The following is a 22,323-nucleotide window of genomic DNA, read 5'->3' as shown; positions in this document are numbered from 1 at the left end:
TGGAACACCTAAAAAGCATGCCAAATCCATGTGTCAAATGAAGCCACCGCTTCCAAAATGATACTTTTGGCTCCTTTCTGTCGCCATAAACTCCTTGCCATGCACTTGGACAATTTTTCCAAGTCCAATGTATGCAGTCGATTCTTCCAATCATGCAAGGAAAACCTCACATCTCAGCCTTATTCAGAAGCCTTTACATGTCCCTTGGCATGGGTTTCCGGAGGTACTCATTGGTGTACAGGGCTTTAACTGCAGAGCAAAACCGTATGAGGGACTTCAGAACATTTGTTTTTTCCATCCTCGCTATCTCATCCACTTGATCTGCAGATGCTCTATATATAAGCATCCGCAAGGCAGCCGTAATTTTTTGTTTAGGAAGAATACCTAGAACATGAAAAGCATCTTCTTTTTTTTTCACAAAGTATGGATCATGGTTGCAAATAGCACTTGTTTGTACCATACTTAGGGCCTCCGTATTTAGACCTCGTATAAATACTCGGAGGACTCAAATGTAATTATGTAATAAATGGAGGGGTAAATATGTAAAAATGGAAGGAGCCCTTATTCTATAAAATGGCCTCCTCACCCTCACAAACCTCAAACCCTCTCACCCTCACAAAGCTCATCTCTCTCAAGCTCTGATGCTCACAAACAGAGAGCCCTCTCAAGCTCTCTCTTTCTCTAGGGGACTCCCCCTCACCCTTGTAATCCATACATATAGTTAGAGAAATACAATATCAGTGTGGACGTAGCCCAAACATTGAGGTGAACCACAATACATCTTGTGTTATTTACTTTCTTGCAGATTCACGGTCGGATTTACGTTGTTCCAAGACCCCTCTGGTTTTGTGCATCAACAGCACTCATGATTTTGTCGAACAAACTTCGTTGCATTCTAAAACGACGTCTAAAAATATGTTTAGGGAATACACTGTTGGGGATAAAATAATTTTCCAAGAGATCTTTACCTCGTCTCCACTTTCCCCCATATTGAACAATTCTTCGTGTTGTGCCAACAATTTTTTCTGATGCTCATCGATTTCATACGATCTCCTTGAAGAAGACATTATAAGAACTCAAAGATTTAAAAACGATGAAGAATGATTCTGAACTAAAAAAGAAGGATTGAGTTTGGTGTATGAATGATGATTGGGTTTATATAAACAAAAAAAGAAAAGAAAGGATGTTGTTCTTGACAATGCCACGTGGCACTACATGATTGGTTGAAAATCTGATCGAAATCTTGGCTCAATTATTGTAAACAGATAGTGACACGTGATGCGTCGGGATTGGTTGAAAATCTTATCAGAAATCTATCCATAAAATAGTACGTTCGGATAATGACACATGGCATGACAAGATTGGTTGAAAATCTTATAGGACATCTATCTACAAAATAGTACTTTCAGATAATGACACATGGCGTGACAAGATTGGTTAAAAATCCTATTTGAAATTAAAACTACATTTTTAATATATTATTTTATAAAAAAATTAATAATATTTTAAATGGGCTGGGTGCCAACGTATTTTTTAGGAGTGGATATGCTTTTGGCCAGTTACTGTTCATTGGGTATATCACTGTTCACTGAGTGGATTAAATGTGATGGATGCTGGCGTATTTTTTTAGGGGTGGAGTTACTTTTAGGTCATCTCCAATTGATCTGGCTAGAGGGCTATAAGGCTAAAAATAGCTCGAAATGACACGAAAACCATCTCCAATGAAGGCTAGGCCAAATGGCTTGTGGGCCCCATCGGACCAAAACCAGCCAATCAGGCCAACCGGCTGGGCATTTCCAGCCAACCAGCTAGATGAGCCCAGCCTACTTTTTTTTTTTTGACGATTTTTTTTTTTATAAAAAAATTCTAATTTTTTCCTACACCATTTCTCACAAACTTTTCACAATTTCATATTATCTTACCTCATTTTATTTTAATTCTTCACATTTTATTCTCTTCCAATAATCTTTCCTTTAATTTTTTCAATAATTTTCAAATGACCACCTCTTTCAATAATCTTCCAATATGTCCGAAAATTTTATTTTAATATGGTAGTTTAATTTAATTAACTATATTAATTCAATTAAAATAATAAATTATGTTTGGCCTGGTTGGAGATGATTTTTTGTCATAGGGCTATGTTTGGCCTATGATCCTTCGACCCCTTCAGTTGGAGATGATATGAAATATAGCCTTATACTATTCATTAAAATATAATTTATTGGAGAGTTATAGGACCAAAGAGAGTCATCTGGCCCTCCTTCGATTGGAGATGACTTTATATATTTACGTGGTCAGTTGGTACTTCTTTAAGTTGACATATTGGGACATGCACAATATTTTTCAAACCCATGATTTGTCGCGTAACGCCTTCATGTTTTGTGTCCAGAAAATGACATAAGCGTCACACATGACAAATGCTCAGTTTGCTTGATTCAAATATTTTCCTTGAAAATGGATCTTCTTTCCTGTGTGCATGTGGAGTTTGAGTCATGCAGATTCCAGTGCTGTTTTGTGCTCAAAAGGTTCACTTCTTTTGTTTATTTTTTCCCAACTTTGACGTGTATTTGATTTGATTAACTAAATTAGTAAATTTTGGTATGCCAAATTCTAAAGAAATACTATTAATCATGGCATGTTTTCTTATTATCATACATACTAAATCATAGGGGTGGAAAAAATTCCCAAAAATCCCAAACTGAACCGAAAAAATCCCGATCCCAAACCAAAATTCCCGAAAATTTTCGGGATGTTATCCCGAACCAATCCCGAAATTTCGGTACGGGATTCGGGATTGGCTTCTCGATATTTTGGGAATCCCATACTGAACCGAAAATATATAATATTAATTATTATATATATATATATACATATATATTATATATATTATTCTTTTATAATTAATGCTAGTAGTTTCTAATTCATGCTCCGCAACCTGGAATGCCCTACACCTCGCATATTTTTCATGTTCTGTTTGATATTCATTTGGATTTTATTATTGCTGCTGCCATGACTGATGATTTCAGAAGACTTGATTCTTTTGTCTCTCAACAGATTGCAAAAAGGGTTTAATTAATTTGAATTTTGACTCTGATAAAAACAGTCAGACATGCTAGTTTTAGATTAAATGATAGTGAAATGACATTCCTAGTTCATGAATGTGTTCTTCAATTATATATTTGAACAACAATTCAAAATTTCATATTTAAATTTGGGATTTCCGATTTGTCCCAAAATCCCGAAAATATTTATGGATTCCCAAAAATTTGGTTTGGGATTGGTCTTCAAATTCTCGTCTCGAAAAATTTCAATTGGGGATTCGGGATACTAGTTTCGGTTTGATATCCCATACCGAACCACTCCTACTAAATCGTATCATTTATCACATATCTAGCAAATATTACATCGGAGTACTAATAATTCAAATCGATAGTCTAATATAATATGATGCATAGAAACAAAACGAGAACATTTTCGTATATATGTTGTCATAATATTACACACAAATATCAATTGTGTTGGAAAATAAACCCAAGAGATGGTGGAACTGGATGAAGAAAGTTGGGGTTTCACTATAAAACCAATTAGTAATACGGGAACTAGCCCAACTTCTCATAAACCTATTCAAGATCTCTCCTCCCATCAATGTGGGGTTCATTCTCAATGCGCCCCCTCACGTGTGATGAATTTTCAAGCCTAACGTGGACAACATAACAGGGTAATGTGAAGCGCGTGTGACTGTTTAACTTCACACGTATGACAACCTACTCCGATACCATGAATAAAGTTGAGGTTCTACCATAAAACTAATTGGCTATATAGAGAGTAGCTCAACCTCTTATAAACCCATGCAAAATCATCTTCTCATCAATGTAGAACTCGTTCTCAACATTGGATACCAGGTGATTGAAATTAGGATCCTAACCATTCTGATTGAAATTAGGATCCTAACCATTCTCTACTCCCATGTGCAGGGAGGGGCCAGGGGATTGCTGGAGATGCAAATCAATGGACCACCTCCCAGCATCACCCCAAGTAGATGTATATGATATAATTCAGACACACTAACAATCAGCAGATGGCAAATTTAATTCAAACTAGTACACAACATTTATGATTAAATTGTTAATGCGTGACCTAATACACATGAAGCGTAACATGATCCATAATGTATGATTTAATTCAGACAAAAGCTTGACGTTTGTTAGAAATGATTTAAAATAGTGCTTCTTTGTTGACAACTACAAGATTGCTAGAGAATAGTGCAGTCTTTTCCTCATGGTACCTTTACAGTTGTTCTACGACTGGCAAGGTTAACGTACAAGTTAATTCTTCGGATTTCAAAATTTCAAGTGTTGGATACGATTTGGGCGTGTTCCAAAGTAAAGTTTTGACGTTATGAATTATAATTTCCAATCCAACTTACAACCTAATTTTTATTTTTATTTTTAAAATAAAAATAGAAACCCTTTAACCAAGGTCAACTCAATACACCCCTATAGAAGTCCATTATGGTCAATTGACTCGCACAACCACCCCACTCTACATACTCCGCCACCCAAAACGCCTTCGACATTGACGACGACCCACCGTCAACCATTTCCCTGTCCTAACATCCCTAAATCTTCCAAAAAAATCGTTGACCCCCAATTGACCAAAAAAACATGGGCAACAACTGCAGCAGCGGCACTCTCCCCTCCTCCGCCCAAGACCCGGCCGACCACCACCACCACCCATCAAACGGTGCCGTCCGCATCCTCCCTCCCAATGCCCCCGCCCCACCGAAACCCAAACATCATACACCCCCAACCACCACCTCCGCTTCCAGCACCGCTCCCATCGGCCGGGTCCTCGGCCGGCCCATGGAAGACGTCCGGTCCACCTACACCTTCGGCCGCGAGCTCGGCCGCGGCCAATTCGGCGTCACCTACCTCGTCACTGATAAGCAGACCAAGCAGCTGTTTGCCTGCAAATCCATCGCCACCCGCAAGCTCACCATTCAAGACGACGTGGAGGACGTCCGCCGCGAGGTCCAGATCATGCACCACCTCACCGGCCACCGCAACATCGTCGAGCTCAAGGGAGCTTACGAGGACCGACACTCCGTGAACCTCATCATGGAGCTCTGCGCCGGCGGCGAGCTCTTCGATCGGATCATTGCCAAAGGGCATTATTCCGAGCGAGCTGCGGCCAATCTCTGCCGCCAGATCGTCACCGTGGTCCACTACTGTCACTCGATGGGGGTTATGCATCGGGATTTGAAGCCGGAGAACTTCTTGCTCTTGAGCAAGGACGAGGACTCGCCGCTCAAGGCCACCGATTTCGGGCTTTCGGTGTTTTTTAAGCCAGGTGAGCTCAGCTTTGGGGGTGTGAATATCATGTGTAGTTTTGTTGCAGTATATTTTAAGATCTGTTATATAAAACCCCCAATCTTGAGAGTTGAAACAAGCAATGTGTTTGCTTCAATTTGTATGTTGATCATATATATAATTGGTAAAGCAATCGGTTTTCGAAGATTAGCATTTGCGTTAATTTGGGTGATGAAATTGAGCTGAAGCTGACAACTTGTGAGGAAATTACTAGGAATTGAAGGGTGTAAGCCCCCACCACCTACCCTCATGAGTTATATGTTACTTGTTTCCGATTAATGTCTGTCAGGATTGGGCGAACCCCAAATGCTTGTGGGGATATCAATTTATTGTCGGGAGGCAAGCATTTTGTTCTGGTGGTCATTGCACCAAATGAGCGCACAATCCTACTCTGCTTGTAAACCATGAATAACTAACAAGCATGTTATGGTTGCCACTTTGCCTGAGTGTCCTTACTCATATTTCTCGGTATTTTGATTGTTTTGGGTCTTCTGTCAACCTTCCATGTTGCTTGTATTTTAAATTTGGAAACTTGTTACTCGCCTTCATTGTTATCATACCATAGGACTTTACAGTTCATTTTTTATGCAGGAGATGTATTTAAGGATCTTGTGGGAAGTGCATATTATGTTGCTCCTGAAGTGCTACGTCGTCGTTATGGAGCTGAGGCTGATATTTGGAGTGCAGGGGTGATACTATACATTCTACTTTGTGGGGTACCACCATTCTGGGGAGGTATGGCTCTTCTTCCTTAAGAGTAACTGTATTCAGAGATTTTTATTTTCTTTAACAACTGCCATGCAGTGGTTTCTATTAGTGAGTAGACTAGAAATGCGAAATTCTAAGTATTCCTTCATGAATGCGTCATTTGTTTCTTGGTTGATACTAGAAAATCTCATGATGAGCTCCTAATTAGCTTTATTTTTCCATCCAATTCTGATAAGTCGAAGCCTTTTTTCTTAAACCAAGTAATATATAAATACTTTACATCCTCCCTAAGAAGCGAATTGACTGGAAGTATGCATTAAGTCAACACTCAGAAGCAGCTAGAATTTTAGGATATTACCCATTTTCAGTTTATCACTTTGATACAAGTTGCCACTTAAAGGGGTCATCAGTTTCACTTTTCTAAAATGTATTTCATGCGCAGAGAATGAACAAGGTATCTTTGACGCAATCCTTCGGGGACATCTTGACTTCTCATCTGACCCTTGGCCTTCCATATCCAGCAGTGCCAAAGATCTTGTGAAGAAAATGCTACGAGCTGATCCTAAGGAACGACTTATAGCGGCTGATGTCCTAAGTAAGTTTCACAATGACATATTCCTAGACATGGAATACTTTAAATATTGCATGCTTTCTATTTTTTTTTTTTTTTTCGTTTTTTGGTTTTAGTGTTTCTATAACTGTTGATGATTCACTTTCCCACGCCTTTCCCTCTCGCTACCCTACCTACCCTCCTCCCCAAAAACCAAAAATTATAAAAATAGAATTGTTGAGAACATTTATGCCTACTTTCTCTACGTAGAAGTGGGCATGATTTTGGATAACATGTAGTTGTGATCGTGCTCTAGGAATGATGACATAGTATCATCTCCTTGTTGGCACCATTTAACAAATTAAAGGGTGAATGTTATGGAGGATGCTCCTGGTACAATTCCATCTAAGCGGACTGGCTAGCCATATGGTTTATCAGGAGGATCAAGAGAACAGTATGAAGAAGCTCAATGGATATGGTGTTGAGTAATTATTCTGAATAGTTAGTTTCATAATTATCTTTGTTAGTTCTGTAGTTTGACTTATTATCTTTGCTAGTTCCTACCATTAGATTTTCGTGCTTCCTGTGTTAAACATCCTCCATGCGTTGAGGCTTTTTCTTAGCTACAGTTTCTGAACCACTCAAAACACAATGCAGGCCATCCATGGATGCGAGAAGATGGTGATGCATCTGATAAACCTCTTGATATTGCCGTTCTATCTAGAATGAAACAGTTCAGGGCAATGAACAAACTCAAGAAAGTAGCATTGAAGGTAAGAGCATCTTTTATCAACATCATTAGCATCCTCTTTGTGCACTGGAATGAGGCTGGTGGAAATGAATCCTGGGCTTGGGGATGCTGCTGGTCCAGCCCATGTCATGAGACTAGAAATTTGTCAGTATCCTCATGCATGCTTGTTTCATGACTGTGCTTTATTTCTTTCTTGCAGGTAATTGCAGAAAATCTTTCTGAAGAGGAAATCATAGGCTTGAAGGAAATATTCAAATCCATGGACACAGATAACAGTGGAACAATTACATATGAAGAGTTAAAAGCTGGCCTTCCAAAACTCGGTACCAAGCTCTCTGAGTCAGAAGTGAGACAGTTGATGGAAGCGGTAATATCTCCAGTCTTCTTACTGTTAGTCCAACGTGAGCTTCATGATTTCAGTGTGTTTGGTGATTTCGTCATTAAGAGAGAAGAGAAACAAAAGATATGAGAAACCCGAAAAAAAAAAAAAATGAAGAGAAGAGACTTTTGATTTCTCTTACTCATGCTGGATAGTTACCGATAAAAGTAGAGAGGAAACATTAGTTGAGGACATTTTTGAAGTAGTTAAAAATAAACAAGATCTGAACGTCACTTTCCCCTCCAATCTCTCCATTTGTGGAGGAAAGTGAATGAGGAGAGAAAATAAGACTTCAAAACTATTTTCGAAACATCATTCTCTTCACATTTACCCATCCATTTCGTTAATTTTAAACAAGCTTTTGTTCCAAATTTCCAAGTGCTTCAGTCTTTGTTAACCTATAAGTCTACATCGGTTAGCTGTGTGGCTTGTTCGGATACTTGATGTGTAATTCTTCAATTGGATGATCTATTCCCTAAAACTCTGGTTTCATTTTCAGGCTGATGTGGATGGAAATGGAACAATTGACTACATCGAGTTTATAACAGCTACTATGCACATGAATAGAATGGAAAGAGAGGACCATTTATACACAGCCTTTGAATATTTTGACAAAGACAAGAGCGGGTAACAGTTTATTGTCAGTAACATAGTTATAGCTGTGTTCTACCCCGTTCTCAATTGTATATCAAACTGTCACTTTTTAAAATTATGTTTTGACCTCTTCTCATTTTAGGTACATCACGATGGAAGAATTGGAGCAAGCACTTAAGAAGTATAATATGGGCGATGAGAAAACAATTAAGGAAATCATTGCAGAAGTTGACACGGACCGTGTACGTGCCTAATCTTTTGTCCTAACAAACACACACACACACACACACACACACACACACACATATATATATATATATACACATCTTGATATGTATTTTCTTCTCTCTCTGTGTGTGTGTTTTTAATATTGATATTTTCTTCCTATTTACCACATATGGGAGATTAACAAATTTACATCAAGGAAGATATGTCACTAAGGCCTCATTTGTTAGAGGATAGGACTATTCACTATATTGAACGCAGTTTGAAGGAAGAAATGATGAGAACTTCCATGTTTTGTCCAAGAAGGTTACTCATGAAGAAAAGCTATCCTAACTAATCCCCACAAAAATTGTAGGGTTAAAAGGGACACTTTTTCTTCATGAGTAGCCTTCAACTTGGACAAAATAAGAAAGTTGTCATCCATTTCTTCTTTCAAAATGCCTTCAATATAGTGAATAGTCCTAACCAAGCCAATGCTCTCTAACAAAGTAACAAATAAGGGCTATAGGATTAGGGTTGGACTGTTCCTCAATATTATAGTGAATATCATGTTGAGAAGACGACTTTGCTTACAGTGTTGATTTTAACCACAAAATTGCAGTTGACGTCCTACCAAAACTGTAATGGCCATATGCTGGGACAGGGGCAATATAATAATTCCCGTGTTTTGAACCGAATCATTAAATCAGGCAGTCTCTGTGAATTTGAATGGGGAAAAGAAATCATGTTACTGAATGCGCCTTATCATCTCATAGTTATACCATCGCACCATACTAACAAACTGATAGACTAGTACCTCCTTGTTCTTGTTTATGTCTTGAGTGTTTTGAAGCCTTGATGTTTCTTCCAGAGTGTTTCCGTCGCAGTTAATGAATTCCGAAATTATTTGCAGGATGGAAGGATTAACTACGATGAATTTGCAGCCATGATGAGGAAAGGCAATCCTGAGTTGGTCACAAATAGACGAAGAAAATAAATTTAACACAGTTTGAATGTTTTGCTGGGCTGGCTTAACCAGTTTTCTTAATTTTGCGGGTTCCTGATACACCTTGAAATATACACCACTTACAATCTCAGTTTAGCTGGTTGGGAATGCGAGTCCTTGGCCTGCCCTTCGGCGGGATAATCCTCCTGCTGTTTGCAGGGGAGATTTCTCCTTTCTGGCAATTTATGCGGTGCAGTGTAAGAGCAAATGCGGGTTCTCTAACCCCAACTCCCAAGTTATGTAATCCTCCCTATTTTTCCCGTCTGTTTTGTGGGTTTTTAACCTTGTAACTGAAATGTTGGTTTGCCCTTCAGCCACACTATCCTTGCAGCTGAAATGTTGGTTTGCTCTTCAGCCACGCTATCAATAGGGCAATATCAAAGCAGTAGAAGCTAGAAATGTAATGATTTGGATTTTGCCTACATTTTTATTTTGCTTTCAAGAACTGTTCAAGGAAAGCTATTTATATATATGGATGAAGATTTATTCTGGGTTTTTTAGCATTTAATGTTTCAACTCCATTAATTTTGTTGGAAAAGAAATGAAATTAACATTCAACAAGCAATGCAAGGTATAAAGAAAGAAATGGAAAAACCAAATAGGGTTGGTAGGGATGACAATTCTAATTGTTAAATCTGAAAACCATTAATAATTGTTTGAATGAATTGGATTTGGATATAAAAGTTTGGGTATATTTTGGAAATAGGGAAAAACCGTGAACATTATTTGGTTATGGTTTTGAACTGATAAAATGAGCAATTTAAGTAATTTTCACAAAATCTAAAAGTAATCTGGTTTGAATCGTTTGGCAGGTAAAGAAGGGCAAAGAGGAGGACTGCAAATAATAGTTGATTAGGTTGCTTTAGAAATAACATTAAAGTCGATTTTAAAACCCATTTCTCAGTTTCACAAAACCACAAAGACAAAAGAAACAAACTGTCAGAAAAAAATAAAACTTGATATCGTTTGACTCAACTTCATGAGAACAAATCATATTATTCCTCATGTCTCACAGTTCTACAACTTCATACTTGAGGCCATTAGAAGTTTCTCACAAAGTGATCCGAATGGGCCCGAAACTACTCTTGTCCTTCAATGGCTTTGCCGATGTCTCTTTCGTACTTGGTGCACAAGGATAATTAATTTTGGATAGTGTTTCACACATCCATTTTACATTGCACATATCTTTGCCAATTTTTTGCTATTGATCTTTTTCAATTTATTCGATCTGACGGTAAAAAATTGAGAGGAATGTATTAGAACTGAGAAGTAAAAATGGACGTATGGGACATACTAGTCTTCCGAAAAAAAAAAAACGGTCTCTTTTCTCAGCCGAGCGTGACTGACCCTCTCTTTTCTCTTCTTCGTGCGTCGTTGCCGCCTTCTGCGGTGGTGAATCTTGGCCCAAGTTTTATTTTCTCTGCTCCTGGTCTGCTGGGAAGCAGAGAAAAACCTGAATCGATTGGTATGAAACGAATTCGTACCGACAACCAGCTTGAGAGATAGGTGTTCGCAATGGATCCTGAGACCAAATCTCCTTTGGAACCACTCCCAAAAATGGACTTCAAGGCCAAATTGATGGGTCTTGTAGATGCTAACCCACGGATTAAAGGGATTCTAGGTGAGGAGACTGACCAATTTAAAATTGGAGATGGGGATTTTGAAACCTATGAGGAACCACGTGGACTTTGCATCAAGTTCACTGATCCAGTCAAATCTTGACTCCTTCGTCCATGGCGAAATGCCATTATTATCAAGATCATGGGTAAGTCTCATACTCACAATTTCGTCCTTGGTCGTCTACAACAACGATGGAGCATGCTTCAAGGACGGTTCTCTCTAATTGATTTGGAAAATAATTTCTTTATTGTGAAATTTGCTCTAGAAAGTGATATGAAGAATATTTTGTGCGGAGGACCTTGGATTATTGCAGGACAATATTTGGTTATGCAAAAATGGAGAGCCGGGTTTGACCCTCATAGTGAGTCGATCAACCATATGGCTGTTTGGGTGAGAATTGTTAGGCTACACGTCGAGTAGTTCAATCCGGAAGCCATGAAAAGAATTGGGGATCTTATTGGCACAACCCTTCGTGTTGATGCGCACACTGCCTCCTAAGTTAGAGGCAAATATGCTAGAGTTTGTGTTGAATTGGACTTAACAAAGCCCCTAATTGCTAATGTCAAAGTTGAGAACTATTGGTATGCTGTGGAGTATGAGGGTTTACACCTTGTTTGTTTCAACTGTGGTTGCTATGGCCATTGTCGTGAACAGTGTCATTCTTTGATTAGGAAACAATCCACAACTCTTGTTCCAGATGCAGAAACCAACCAACCTATGGATGAGGTTTCAGTCCAAGACCAAGTTATGAGTTCAAATGTTGGTAAATTAGATAAGAGTTGCCCTACTGAGGTTGGGAAGGATAAGAAGCTTCATGATTCTCCCTTGATCGGGCCCTGGAGTATTGTGACATATAATCGTCGAGCCAAGCCAATCAATAAATCTAAATTGGATCAAAATGAAGTTGAGTAATTCTGGCTCAAGATTATGTCTGCTAGATTTAGAGGATGTTGATCCGAATACTATTGACAAAGCTAAGTCTGTACATGGCAAGGAACATATAATGGAGAATACTGTGGGGTTTGAAAAGAAGAAACAAAAAAGAGGTAGACCTAGGAAGGCTCTAGGGAACATCTCTAACAAGGATAAGGGAGGCTCTAGTGGTTTTAGTATGGGGGCAGCTAGTTCCAATTTAAAGCTTGGAAACATCTCATCCCAGCCGCCAAAATCCTCTCTGAGGAAAGCCAATGCCAAGTCTAGGCTTGCCATAAATTCTTCCAATGGCATCCAAGTTAATGGCATGGACATTCAAGAAAGTGAGTTGGGGAGCTTTAACTTTAGTGTTGCTAATCCCTAAGCTGCCAATGACGCAGCAGACAAAAGCATCCAAAATTATGGGCACGAACCACCGGATATTGATAAAAATGATCCGGATATGTCGGTTGTGAATTCGCTGGAAAATGGAAGCCATGTTAATGATGACTTTGTGTTATTTGAGAAAGATAGGCTTCAAGAAGCCATGATTGATGTTCAAACTGGTGTGGTGGGTGCCACCTTTACTCTGGTAAAGGCGTCAATATCCTCATTTTGATTGGGTCCATCCCTCAGGTATAACATATCTTTATTTATTTTATGATGATTATGGTCTAGAATGTAAGAAGTGCTGGAGGGAAACCTTTCTCTGTTATTGCTAGGGATCTTGTCAGATTGAACAAAGTGAACATCTTTTCTATCTTAGAACCTAGGATCAGTGGTGAGAGGGCAATTGAAGTCATAAAAGGTTTGGGTTTTCCAAATTATTATGTTGTTGATGCCAATGGTTTCTCTGGTGGTGTTTGGCATTTATGGAATAATGAGGTTGTGAAGCTGACAGTTGTGGCTTGCTCCTCCCAAACAATCATTGTTGTTGTAATGGATGGTCAGACTCAGTGGATGTTAACGATGGTGTATGCCTCTCCATGCCCTCAAGGAGCCATTTATGGCCTTATCTGGATGGGGTTTCTGCAACTTCTAATATGCCTTGGCTTATTGCAGGTGATTTCAATGAATTGATTCATAGTTCAGAGAAAAAGGGGGGTAGGCCTGTTAATTAAAATAATGGTCTTGGTAATTGGATCTCTAGGAATAGCTTGGTAGACCTTGGGTTCATTGGTACTAAATTTACTTGGAGCAAGAAAAATGAATATGGTGATATTGTTTGGGAAAGACTTGATAGAGGCCTTTGCAACATAGTTTGGAGACACCTCTTCTCTGAGGCATATGTTAGGCATCTTGCTAAAGTGAAATCTGATCATTGCCCCTTGCTTATTGGCCTTCATTCCAAACATATTCCTAACCCTGATTTAAAAGCTTTCAGATTCCAAGCTATGTGGATGCTTCATTAGGATTTTGAACCTTTTGTTAATGATACTTGGAATAGTGCTCAAGGTGATGCTAGTTGCAAATCTATCATTCTTTCTTCTGCTTTTCAAAGTTGGAACCACAATGTCTTTGGATGTATTTTTCAAAAGAAAAGAAGGCTTTTAGCTCGTATATGCGGAATCCAAAAGGCTCTTTGCGTTTGTCATGTGCCGTATCTGTTTGATTTAGAAAAACAGCTCACCAATGAGTATAGTACTATCCTTGAGCAAGAAGAACTCTTTTGGCTTCAAAAATCAAGAAATACTTGGCTTAGGGAGGGAGATAAAAATACCAAGTTCTTCCACCTCTCTGCGGTGGTGCGAAGAAGAAAAAATAAACTTGAAGTCCTTAATAATTCTGAAGGAGTTTGGACAGATGAAAAATAGACTTTAAAGTTGATTGTTGTCAATTATTTCAAAGATTTTTTTTCCTTTCGCATAACGACGACAACTATGGAGAATTTGCCCCATCTATTCCTTTGTCTTATGGGCGAAGACTTAGTTGTCCTAAATGGGGAAGTCACCGATGATGAGATTAAAGCTTGTATGTTTGTTATTGGTGGTCTCAAGGCCCCTGGACCTGATGGTATCCCTGCTAGATTCTATCAAAAAATTTGGCATCTTTGTGGTAAGGATATTTGTGATATGGTTAAGGTTTGTTTCAATTCAACTCAACTCCCTGACAACATTAATAACACCTTCATCTCATTGATTCCTAAGGTTGATAATCCTACAGGCATGACACAGTTGAGGCCTATTAGTCTGTGTTTTACGCTTTACAAGGTCATCTTTAAAATTTTGGTGGGTAAATTGCAACTGCTTCTCCATAAGCTTGTTAGCCCTACTCAAGTGAGCTTCGTCTCGGGTAGGCAAATTATTGATAATGTCATTGTTGCTCAAGAAATCCTCCATAAATACAGAAACACCAAAGGTAAAAAAGGGTTCATTGCTTGGAAAATTGACCTTTCCAAAGCTTATGATTGGCTTTAGTGGAGTTTTATTAGAGATGTTCTATGGGAGATTGGGCTAAGAGGGAAATTTTTGGAACTCATCATGCAATGCGTTACCATAGTTAAATACCAAGCCATTGTTAATGGTAAGCTCACTGATTCTTTCTCCCCACATTGTGGAATTAGACAGGGAGATCCCCTTTCTCCCTATTTATTTGTGCTTTGCATGGAAAAACTCTCTCATATCATTAATGGATGCATCACCACTAAGAAATGGAAGCCAGTTAAGCTATCTAGCAATGGGCCTTTTGTCTCTCATCTCTTTTTTGCAGATGATCTTATTTTGTTTGCGGAAGCCTCAGCCATTCCAATCTACTTAATGCAATCTACTTAATGCAATCTACTCGCCACTAAGAAATGGAAGCTAGTTAAGCTATCTAGCAATGGACTTTCTGCTTGGAAGAGTGGCAGGTAGGCTTGTTTACCTCCAATTAGTTGCCTCAACCATTCCAATCCACTCGCCTCCCAGTTTCCATATGTGATAAAATTGATAAGTTGAACAGTAATTTCTTATGGGGACACATTGAGGAAAATTCCAAGGTTCACCTTGTTAAGTGGGAGACAGTATGCACGCCTAAATTCATGGGTGGTTTAGGCTTAAAAGATACCCATGTTATGAACCAAGCCCTCCTTGCTAAAACTGGTTGGAAACTTATGCAAAGAGACTCGGGCCTCTGGGCGCAAGTTCTAAATGGAAAGTATCTCCAACACTACGACATGGTGGGTGCTTGCTTTGCTAAGTTCACTAATTGTTCTCATACTTGGCGTGAAATTCTCTTTGGTGCCCAAATCCTTCCTAATGGTATAAGATGGAGAGTCGGATCTGGAAGCCAAATTCATTTTTGGAAAGACAACTGGCTTGAGTGTGGCATACTCGAAGATTTTGCTACCATCCCTTTTTCAAATGACATGCTTGAATGGACTGTTGAAGACTTCCTTACTGATTCTGGTTGGAATGTAGACTTGTTATAATCCTGCCTTCCTCCTGATATTGTGGAACATATTTTCAGTTTACATGTTGGAATTGCGAATCATAAGGAAGATAAGGTAATTTGGAGCCTCACCAACTTTGGAACCTTTTCCGTGAAAACTGCCTATCTCTCTCTCTTTGGCGATGATGATATCATTCCCTGGAAATGGAATTTCATTTGGAAACTCAAGTTCCCACCCAAATTAGTGACTTTTCTCTGGACTATTGGTCATGGGAAAATTCTCACCAATGTGCAGAGAGCTAGAAGAGGTTTTACCAATAACCTGTGTTGTCCAATCTGCCCTACTGTTGAGGAATCAATGGATCATATTTTTAGGTCTTGTAGGCATTCTCTTTCCTTTTGGAATGGTGTTAGAATCCCTCATGAAGTTGCCCATTCCCTTGCTCTTGATTTCCATAGTTGGATGGCCATAAACCTTAGGACACACTGTTTTACCATACATGGTTTACCTTGGAACCTTATCTTTGCTTCAACTCTATGGTATTGCTGGAAAGGGAGGAACAATTTTGTCCTCAATAATGGTCAACAACCGCCTGTCTCATCCCAGAAGTATATTTTTCAATTTGCAAGGGATTGGTCTGATGCCAACAAATGTTCTTCTAGTAAGCCTTCTAGACAAATCATCTCAATCCATTGGATCCGCTTGCCAATTGGTAGATATAAAATCAATACAGATGGGAATTGTAAAGACCCATCTAGTCACATAAATGCTGGAGGTTTGATTTGCAATTCTGAAGGGGATTGGATTAAGGGATTTGCTGCTAATTTAGGCAAAGGAACCATCATGGAAGCTGAGCTTTGGGGTGTTCTCATGGGCCTTTCTATAGCTTGAGACGAGGGTTGCAGGGATGTGATCCTTGAATGTGATTCTTAGGATCCTGTTATTTTGATCCAAAAACCTATTTTGGTTTCGCATCCGCTCTACAATCTCATTATTGACTGCAAAGAAGCCATTGAAAAAAATTGGAGATGCGAAGTCACGTATATTTATAGAGAAAAGAATGCCTTAGCAGATCACATGGCTAACTTCAGTCATGGGCTATCCCTTGGCCATCATGTTTTTGTTTCTCCTCCTACCACTTCTACTAATTTTCTAGCTTCTGATTCTATTGGCAAGTCCCTTCCTAGGGCTGTTCTTGCCTAGCTTTTTTGTTTTGCTTGCCGGGCTTTGCCCTCCTCTGTACCAAAAAAAAAAAAAAATGGACGTATGGATAAGAATATCCTTAATTTTCTGTCAAAAGTGTTATTTCGTAAAATTCCAAAGGATGAATCTGCAAATAAACTTTTGGCACCCCAATGAAAAACACACGTTTTACCAAAAGCCGGCAACCATTGCTTTGGACATTTGGGAGGGCCCACCGAAACAGAAAAACTGAAAAACTGAAAAACACCGAGAAAATCCCGGCCGCAAAGGAGACCCCGCCAGATTTGGATCTCTGATACAACGTTCGACTCTTTCGAACTCGATTCCGTCTTTTAATTTTTCTCAAAAATTTCTGTGGTTTCGATTTTCTAATCATTTTCTTAAAAGATTCAAGCAGCAAGGAGGGCACAGAGGTCCGTCCCCGGCTGGCCATGGTAAATCCCTCACTTTTCTGTTTGTTTCTCGAGAAAAATCACCCAGAAAGTGCGAGAAGGGTTGCCTAGGAATAGAGTAATTGATTGCGTTTAATTAGTTAAATGTTTTGTGATTAGCTTAAAAAGATTGAGAATTTAAGCATTTTGTTTGTGTTGTTTAAACAGGTTAACAGAAGAGGTCAATGTAGGGAAAATGCCCTTTTCTTGTATAAGAGCTTTGGTTTGCTTTTCGGTGCTTTGAGCATTCCCCCTCTTTATGTTTATAAATGTGCATTTTCTGGAGGATTGCTCAATTACCAAACCGACGATGCGATATTTGGGGTGTTTTCAGTGATTTTTTGGACTCTTACTCTTATTTCTTTGCTAAAGTATGTCCTTGTCATGTTGAGCGCCGACGACAATGGTCAAGGTAAAGAGCTGATGCACTTGTCCTCACCGTTTGCACAACCTTTTGCTTGCTTCGTTGATTTATCGCTGTGTTGTTGGGTCATTTTCAGGTGGTGTTATTGCATTATACGCGCTCCTTTGCAGAAATGCGAAATTCTGTTTGCTGCCTAATTATCAGGCATCTGATGAGGAGATCTCCACATACCGCTACCCCGGTTGTTCCAATACGAACAGGCCCACTTCTCCATTGAAAAGGTTTATCGAGAGACATAAAAGTGCAAAAACCTGTCTACTTCTTGTAGTTTTATTTGGAGCTTCCATGGTGATTTGTGTTGGTATCCTCACTCCTGCAATATCAAGTACGATTTCTTTGTCTGACCTCATTGATCCTTTAAATGTTCCGGTGGGACTGTAATGATTGATTTGTATGTTCGCGCCTGCTTCTTTTACAACCTCTGCTAAAAAGTGTTTGCTCATTTGCAGTTTTTGCATCTGTGGAGGGGCTACAATTTCAAGCAACGAATTTGCATAGTGGTGAGCGTTATTTTCCACGTTAAAATTTTATTCACTTGTGAAATTTACCTCACTTTATCTCATGCCATTTTAGCTACTAACTCTTCTACACAACCAGGTGTGGTGGTTCTTATTGCCTGTATTTTATTGCTTGCCCTTTTTGTTTTGCAACACCGTGGCATCCACAAATTGGCCTTCATTTTCACTCCAATTATGATCCTTTGGCTACTGTTAATTGCTGCTGTTGGAATCTACAATATCATCGAGTGGAATCCAAGGGTATATCAGGCTCTTTCTCCGTATTACATTTACATATTCTTTAAGACGACAGGAAAAGATGGCTGGCTTTCTCTTGGAGGAATACTTTTATGTGTGACTGGTAAGTAGAGCAGTTGCATTTTTCTTTTTGTTCCTTAGCTTTTGCTCCTCATAATTGTGCAGTGTTTGTCGATTGCAGGAACTGAAGCCATCTTTGCGGATCTTGGCCACTTCAGAACAGCACCAGTAAGGGTATGCACTACCACTATTGGTAAAATTAGGTCTTTCAGTTCGTGATAAGCTGTGGGTTTGTCCATTGAAGTCAGGAATGAGCAACAATATCATTTTGTTTGTTTTGAATTGTTTTTGCGTTTTATAAGAGCTTTGAGCCCCATTGCTTTGGGATTTTCCATTGTGGTGTGAAGAACAGGTTTTAGGACTTGAGATTACGGCGACAACACACTGGTGTTAGAAGTGAAACTTATTGTCCAGACGTGTAGTTCTTTTTCGTAGGTTGATATGCTGAATGGGTTTCTGAAATAAAATCGAACTTTCCGGTTAATAGTTACGAAACTTGTTTTTAGGAGAAATATACACTGGTATAGGCTGGTCTAATTTACATGGAGAATGATCTGATGGCAGAAACGCACTCATGGTTTGGTCGTACTATATACAATTCTCTTTTTTTTTGGCTTTGAAAAGCGGCCTTAACCGGCAGGAGTAACTCTAAATTCCATACCTCTCGCCTTTAGAAAATTCTATACATCCCATTTCAGGTTGTTGTCTGACAAATCGTTATTTAAACAACTTTTCGAGACCTGGAAATTTTTGTTTTAGACTTTAAAGATTATGTCACACCTTCACCAGTAGCTAGCTCGTTTCATAATCTGATCGAAGCCATTTCTACTTTAAACAATTTCTTTTGAAAAGTGAATCTTACGATTGAATTTGATCCAGCTGGCGTCATCTTACTCCACTAGTTTCTACGTCAGCAGTCCTAGGTGGCAAGGGGAAAACTAACACATGTTGCTATGTCCAGGTTGCATTTTCTTTTGTGATTTACCCATGCCTAATACTTCAATACATGGGACAAGCTGCGTTTCTTTCAAGAAATCTATCTGCAGTATCTATGAGCTTTTTCGCTTCTATTCCACGTAAGCTTCTAGAAACTCAAAGCCAACTTTCTGTCTGGATGATTTCATTGATTCAGGAATGCACTGGTGTGCATACTTTACAGCCTCCATCTCCCGTTAACACTTGACATTGTGAAAATTGATGAGCATTGTTGCATTATATATTTTTAAAGAACTATTCAGTTAAGAGCTGCTGATTTTTGTCCTAAAGAATGCTCATGTCTTTTATGTAGCTCCCTTGTTGTGGCCAGTACTTGTGGTTGCACCTTTGGCTGCCATTGTTGCCAGTCAACCTGTTATCTCTTCCACATTCTCAGTTGTCAAGCAATGTCAGGCAATACGATGTTTCCCTCGCGTCAAGGTTGTACATACAAAGAGACGGATATCTGGTCAGATATACATCCCTGAGTTGAACTGGTTTCTTATGATCATCAGTCTGGCTGTCACAATTGGTTTTCGAGACACAATTCGTATAGCAAATGCTTATGGTATGTCATCTTTGCTCTAAAAAATAAATTACAAGATATTATTATTCTTCTTCTTATTGACGAGTATGTCTGAGCCATATATGTGCCATTGCTAAAGTAAGAGGACTTGTAATTTTTGTCAAGTGATGGTCAAAATAACTGTAAATTTCAATGTCATGTTTATTCTTTATTTTGTAAATGAAAGCTTATCCTGCTTTTCTAATATCAGGGATTGCATTTTTGGGTGTTACAATCATAACGACATGGTTGGTATCGCTAGTCATCGATCTTGTTTGGCATCAGAGTTTCATGCTTTCCCTTTTATTTTGTGTACTTTTCGGTTCAGTTGAAGCCATCTACCTTTCATCTTTGTGCGTGAGAATCCTCAAAGGTACATGGCTTCCCCTGGTTTTGTCTGCTGTCTTCTTGGTAGTTATGTATGTCTGGCAATATGGCACGCAGAAGAAGTATTTGTATGACTTGCATAACAAGGTTTCAATGAAGTGGATGCTCACGCTGGGTCCTAGTCTTGGCATTGTTAGGGTCCCTGGAATTGGCCTCATCTACACTGAATTGTCTACCGGAGTCCCAGCATCATTTACTCATTTCTTAACCAACCTACCGGCTTTTTACCAAGTGATTGTCTTTGTTTGCGTTAAAACTGTTCCTGTTCCTTATGTTCCCCAAAAAGAAAGGTATCTTGTTGGCCGTGTTGGACCCAAATCTTTTGGGATGTACCGTTGTATGGTTCGGAATGGGTACAAAGACGTCTTTAAAAATGGGGACGACTTTGAAATTGATGTGGTGATGAGCATAGCAGAGTTCATCCAAATGGAAGCAGAAGGTTCTGGAACCCCTGAAGGCACTGTGGACCGCCGTATGGCAGTTGTGAAGACATCTGGGAAGTTTGGCACGGTGTTGGTTATGGCACAAACTTCTGGCCTTGGAGAAAGCAGCAGTTCAAGTTCTTCAGCGATTGTGAGCAGTGCCAAGTCTCCCACGCTGCAGAACTTGCAGGCCAACTATGAGCAAGAAGCACCAAAACTCAACTATTGGAGGCGGGCTCGGTTTGGATTGCTGGATGCAAAATGCAAAGACTCCCGCCTAAAGGAACAGCTCCAGGAACTTGTGGAAGCAAAGCATGCCGGGGTAGCATATGTAATAGGTCAGGCATACTTAAAGGCGAAATGGAATTCATCGTTCTTAAAGAAGTGCGCTATTGATGTTGCCTACTCTTTCTTACGCAAGAATTGCCGCTCTCCCGCTGTTACTCTGAACATCCCTCATATTTGTTTGATCAAGGTGGGCATGAACTACATCGTGTAACGCAAACCTCCAGCAATACGTCTTCTGAGGTTGCATATTTTGGCAGCAAAACTTCCATTGTGCCTGGTTTTGTCCAAAGCAAAAAGCACTTTTGGTTTGTGTGAATAAGTTCAGATTCTTGGTATGGAAGATATGTGTGCTCACTTGGCACAAAGCATGGGTGGAGGAGGTTCCTAACTTCATGCCCATGTCAAGTTGTTTGGGGTAAGTGGTTCCAAAATAATTGAATTTTGGCCCCACAAAATTTGAAGCCACATATTTCCCCCCGTACCCCAGACCCAGAGCATGATAGAATTTTTCGGATTTTGCTGTTTCATTCGAATCGATGTTTGTTTACGGTAGGATTTTCCTTGTTTTTGTTTTTGTTTTTTCAGCTGAAGGGAGATTGAGAGTTGAGAGTTGTTCATACACATTGTGTCATTCAGAATTCATCACAAAGCAGATTCATTGAGTTTGTTTTTTCTTTTGATTCCTACTTTAGACCAAGTTCTGGTAATAAGATAGGGATTTTTACTTTGCACGCCTTGTGTCGGTACATTTTTAACAACCCTGGATATGGGGGGGTTCTTGTATACGACCGGGGACGCCCAAGCCTTTCCCTTGAAAATGGACACGCTTGAATGGATCAAATGAGGCTCGTTTGATGGGTTGTATGAGATTGGACCTTTGGAATAAGATTGGATTGACAGGAGTCAGTTACATAATTATGTGTGTGGTTGGATTACATAAACCCATCATATTTTCCCAATTTCGGATTTGTCGCCAATCTAGCCCATGTTACAATTATTTCTCACCAAACATTGGCTGGGTTACAAATCCAATTTACTTAGAAATAACTCATCTCATCCTACCTACCAAACGAAGCCTAAGAGATTTGCACTCATTCTTCATCTTTCAACTCATTTATGTCTTAAAATAAATTATCGAGAAATAAGAAAAGAATGAGAGTCAAACTTGTACCACATTATTTATGTGTAAGTTTTCGAGGAGACAAGCCAGATCAAAGCACCCTTATTTTAGGGTAAGCAAAAGCAGACCACTAAAGTCTGATACAGTCAGTTGAGGAGTGGAAATTGTGTTCTTACTTCCAAATATCATATTTTAAAGAGTTTTAATGAAACAATTTCGATACTGTTTAT

At 39.2% G+C, this 22,323-nt stretch overlaps 2 protein-coding genes across 2 annotated transcripts; both read left to right on the top strand.

The window, feature by feature from the left end:
* Positions 1–4,523: 4,523 nt before the first annotated feature.
* Positions 4,524–10,050, top strand: LOC126625864 (calcium-dependent protein kinase 1-like). Its single transcript, XM_050294975.1, has 8 exons — positions 4,524–5,349; positions 5,961–6,104; positions 6,520–6,672; positions 7,285–7,400; positions 7,578–7,745; positions 8,257–8,384; positions 8,494–8,593; positions 9,469–10,050. The coding sequence occupies exons 1-8, from the start codon at positions 4,665–4,667 to the stop codon at positions 9,550–9,552; spliced, it is 1,578 nt and encodes a 525-aa protein (XP_050150932.1). The 5' UTR covers positions 4,524–4,664; the 3' UTR covers positions 9,553–10,050.
* A 6,802-nt stretch (positions 10,051–16,852) lies between these two features.
* LOC126625863 (potassium transporter 3) lies at positions 16,853–21,635 on the top strand. Its single transcript, XM_050294974.1, has 9 exons — positions 16,853–17,100; positions 17,266–17,509; positions 17,598–17,846; positions 17,971–18,021; positions 18,119–18,379; positions 18,458–18,510; positions 19,298–19,412; positions 19,625–19,879; positions 20,088–21,635. The coding sequence occupies exons 1-9, from the start codon at positions 17,098–17,100 to the stop codon at positions 21,182–21,184; spliced, it is 2,328 nt and encodes a 775-aa protein (XP_050150931.1). The 5' UTR covers positions 16,853–17,097; the 3' UTR covers positions 21,185–21,635.
* Positions 21,636–22,323: the final 688 nt, after the last annotated feature.

This window comes from Malus sylvestris, chromosome 6, assembly GCF_916048215.2.
Source record: "Malus sylvestris chromosome 6, drMalSylv7.2, whole genome shotgun sequence".
NCBI classification, from domain to species: domain Eukaryota; kingdom Viridiplantae; phylum Streptophyta; class Magnoliopsida; order Rosales; family Rosaceae; genus Malus; species Malus sylvestris.
This window is presented reverse-complemented; position numbering and strand designations above follow the sequence as displayed.